Source organism: Carya illinoinensis, chromosome 15 (genome assembly GCF_018687715.1).
Source record: "Carya illinoinensis cultivar Pawnee chromosome 15, C.illinoinensisPawnee_v1, whole genome shotgun sequence".
NCBI classification, from domain to species: Eukaryota; Viridiplantae; Streptophyta; class Magnoliopsida; order Fagales; family Juglandaceae; genus Carya; species Carya illinoinensis.
Window position 1 is genome coordinate 10,712,664 of NC_056766.1, and position 3,518 is coordinate 10,716,181.

General features: G+C 41.4%; 1 protein-coding gene across 1 annotated transcript; it reads right to left on the reverse strand.

The window, feature by feature from the left end:
- Positions 1-2,157: 2,157 nt before the first annotated feature.
- On the reverse strand, positions 2,158-2,997 carry LOC122296651. Its single transcript, XM_043106454.1, has 2 exons — positions 2,714-2,997; positions 2,158-2,623 (listed from the first exon to the last, which is right to left on the reverse strand). The coding sequence occupies exons 1-2, from the start codon at positions 2,995-2,997 to the stop codon at positions 2,158-2,160; spliced, it is 750 nt and encodes a 249-aa protein (XP_042962388.1).
- Between the last annotated feature and the right edge of the window lie 521 nt (positions 2,998-3,518).

The following is a 3,518-nucleotide window of genomic DNA, read 5'->3' on the forward strand; positions in this document are numbered from 1 at the left end:
CCTATTATCCATTTGTACCGTATGCACCATGATCTTTCCTAGAGACTATCCACACACCCTGGCTTCCTTTGTTACAGCAAGGGTAACGATTGTGCGTGTAACTTCTTAATGAGCAATACCCAATTCCGCACCCAGCGTGTTCACGGCCAATCATCCTTCATATCTTGCCAATAGAGGGGCCACGAAGTCGACACGATAGCGTTACCATACCGTCCGATCCCGTTGTCACCTAATGACAGCCAAAGGGATGTCATTCAGTATATTCCACTCCTGAGTGACCAGAGGAGTTCTATCGAGATAATACCCCATCTCGACTTGGGGTGATACACATGAACCCTAAAATAATTTCTCACATGAAAACCCTGTTTTCAAATATACACATGAACATGCATGCAATTATATGAAAACCCAATTTTCATTTACAAACATGAACATGCGTGCAATTATGCAATGTATATAATACGACACAAATATTCAACAGCCACCAAATCCCAGCATAATCCAATCACACAACCAACTCCATCCTCCAATCTAACTGACCCCTAAACTCCACGGACTCAGTCTACCACAACCAACCAAATCACAGTAAATATGAGTTAGTGCAAAAATATATTAAAATCTTAAAGTTATTTCAAAAGTTACTTACAATGACGAAAGACAACTTTGGACGATCAAAAGTCACGTGAAAATTGGAAAAATAGTGGTAGAGCGGTGTTTTCCAAGCAATGATCATGTGTTCCAAAATTGGAAATTTCAAAGGGAGCTACAGGAGGCTTGGATTGACTGTGGAGAGGCTTATGGAGGTCAGTAGAATTGATGGTGGTGGCTTGGAGTCATGGGTGGCGGCGCACGGAGGAGATCAGCCATGAAAAGTGAAGAGAGTCCATGGGAGAGTGAGAGAGAGTGTGGTGGCTAGGGGTCACAGTGGAGCATGAGATTGGATAGGGAAGCTCACCGGTGGAAGGGGAAGCCATTGGTGGTGGCGCTAAGGTGGTGTGGTGGCTGGGAGTACCAACCTGTGTGTGAAAGAGAAAGAAAAATGGGAGGGTCGTGCGGCACAACTGGAAAAGGGGGAGGCATTGGGAAGCTTGAGGGAGGTTGAGGGTGCTCAAGCGAGGCCATGGTAGCAGTAGGTGGCAGCACTAAGGCCATGCGATGGAGGAAAATCAGTAAAATCCCATTTGGGTTTTGGCCACACATGTGGTAGGTAGAGGGCAGCGTGGGGGCTGAGATTAGTGGGGCTGGGTCGTTGGCATGAGCAATAGCGGTTGAGGTGGGCGGCGGATTGTGGTTGGGCTGGGCGGGTTGCATGGAGTGAAGGAGAGCAAGTGTCACACACTCATTTTGAAAAAGAATAGGATCCATCATTAACAAATTACTTTTTTTCATGTGGGTCTCATACTTACTTTATTTTTTTCAAAAGGAGTGCGCGATACTAGCATACTTTATGACTGCAAATATCATTTCTCATATATATAAAAGAATAGTTATTCTATTCTCAACCAGGTGTGTAGGATGAGTAGAACTACGTGTACTTACAATTTTACGTACAAGACTCATTTTGTTAGTTTTCTCTTGAAATTCAAATTTTATGTAGTTTTCAGCATATCAATAGCTAACATTTAGAGAACTAAGTTTTTTGTATGTTTTTCTTAAGTATATTTAACATTTTTCATGTAGGATATACCATCCACATGATTACTTAAATGGTAAAATTTGATTTGTAAGATTCAAATTTTAAAATTTATCTTTTATAAGAAATTTTGTTAAATAAACACTTTACTTAACATGCTATACATTTTATACATTGGCTTGATAATAAAGCTTTTTATAAAAGAAAGAGTTATAGACTGCGGGATGATTTGTTAGATGAGCAAATAACGTTAAAATATAGAGAACTTCAAGAGTATTGGTCTCAAAAAAATTATATTCCCAAGCTAGTGTATAGAGCACAATTTTTTATTTATTTTTTGATGGAAAAAGCCTTTCATTAGTAGGATATTAGCAATACATTTGTCTCTCCGTCCATATGATTGGAGCAATTACATCAGGGAAAGATCCCCACCATTGGCTAATATTACTTACATGCCATGCATGCCTTGCAAGCTTGTGTGCTGCTTCATTACACGTTCTCATAGTATATCTAACTTCACACATTTAGAAGTGACTCATAACCTCTTTAGTGTCCTTGATCACATTTCCAACCAAAGCCATTGAGGGTTCTGGTTTCTGCAATTCCTGAACTAAGTTCAATGCATCACTTTCTATAATGAGGTGTTGAATTCCCAGGTGAGCAGTCAGCTGAAGTCCCCTGAAGATTGCAAGCATCTCAATACTTGTTGCATTCCTGATTTCATGTTCCTTCTTGCTTGCTGCCATGAGTACCTCTCCTTTACTGTCTCTCAAGATGGCCCCAATGCCGGCATTGTGTTGGTTCAGGAAGGTGGCCCCATCCACATTTAATTTGAAAACTCCTGGTGGGGAGAATTCCCAACGGCAGTGGTGTCTCACAGCCTTCAAAGGTTGGCCATGGGTTGCTTTATAAACATGCTGGACAACCAAGGCATGGGCTATGGCTTGCTCAATATAGATGACTTTGTCTTCAAAAGTTGAAAGGTTTCGTCTATACCAGCAGCTTCAAGAGACTAGGAAGAACAACTCTAACTAATCTTCCTGTTGTAGGCCACTGATAAACCTAGCTATGTCCCCATACATCTTTGGTAGGTCAGAGGAGAAGATAAAAGGCAACTGTTTCTCCCAAGCCTCTCTTACTGAAGGGTAGAAACATAGAGCATGAGCTACATCCTTAGTTTTAGTGTTGCATAACTTGCAAAAATCTTCATTCAGTACCTTTCTTAGCATCAGGTTATGCTTTGTTGGCAGGCTTTCTTTAAAGGCCTTCCATGTAAAAATCTTGATTTTGGTTGGGATCTTCATACTCCATAGGTCTTTCCATAGCTTGTGCCTCCCCATTCTTCTTGAGCCCTCACTTTCCATCTTGTTTTGCTTTGCCTCTTTGAAGACCCGATATGCACTCTTTATAGGGAACTTACCATGAGGTTCAGGGTCCCAGATTATCTTGTCTTCAGTTGTTCTGCTGCTTAGAACTATTTTAGGACTTCATCTGCTGCTCGTGTAGGTAGTAGGGTCCTTATCTTTTCCACATCCCACCATTTAGATTGAGGGTCCATTAGGCTATTAACTGTTGCTTCCTGGTCATAGGCTGCTATAGTTACTTCATTTCTGCCCAGGGGAGGATGTCCAGGTATCCAATTATCCTTCCATACTTTGATTGTTTGTCCTAATCCCACTTTCCACTTACAACCCAGAGCCAAGTATTTTTTTGCTTCTCAGATCCCCTTCCATGCAAAGGTAGGATTGAAGCCTAGCTTGGCCTTAATAAAGGCCTGATTTGGGAAATACCTCTCTTTGAAGACTTTGTGGACCAAGGTTATTGGTTCTTGCATGATTCTCCACCCTTGTTTGGCAAGAAGGGCATCATTAAAAGTCCTCAGGTC

Coding starts and splice junctions, on each gene's coding strand:
- LOC122296651 (XM_043106454.1), bottom strand. CDS start 2,997: ATGGAAAGTGAGGGCTCAAGAAGAATGGGGAGGCACAAGCTATGGAAA. Junction 2,624..2,713: donor TCCTCTGACCTACCAAAGAT/GTATGGGGACAT, acceptor CTGCTGGTATAG/ACGAAACCTTTCAACTTTTG.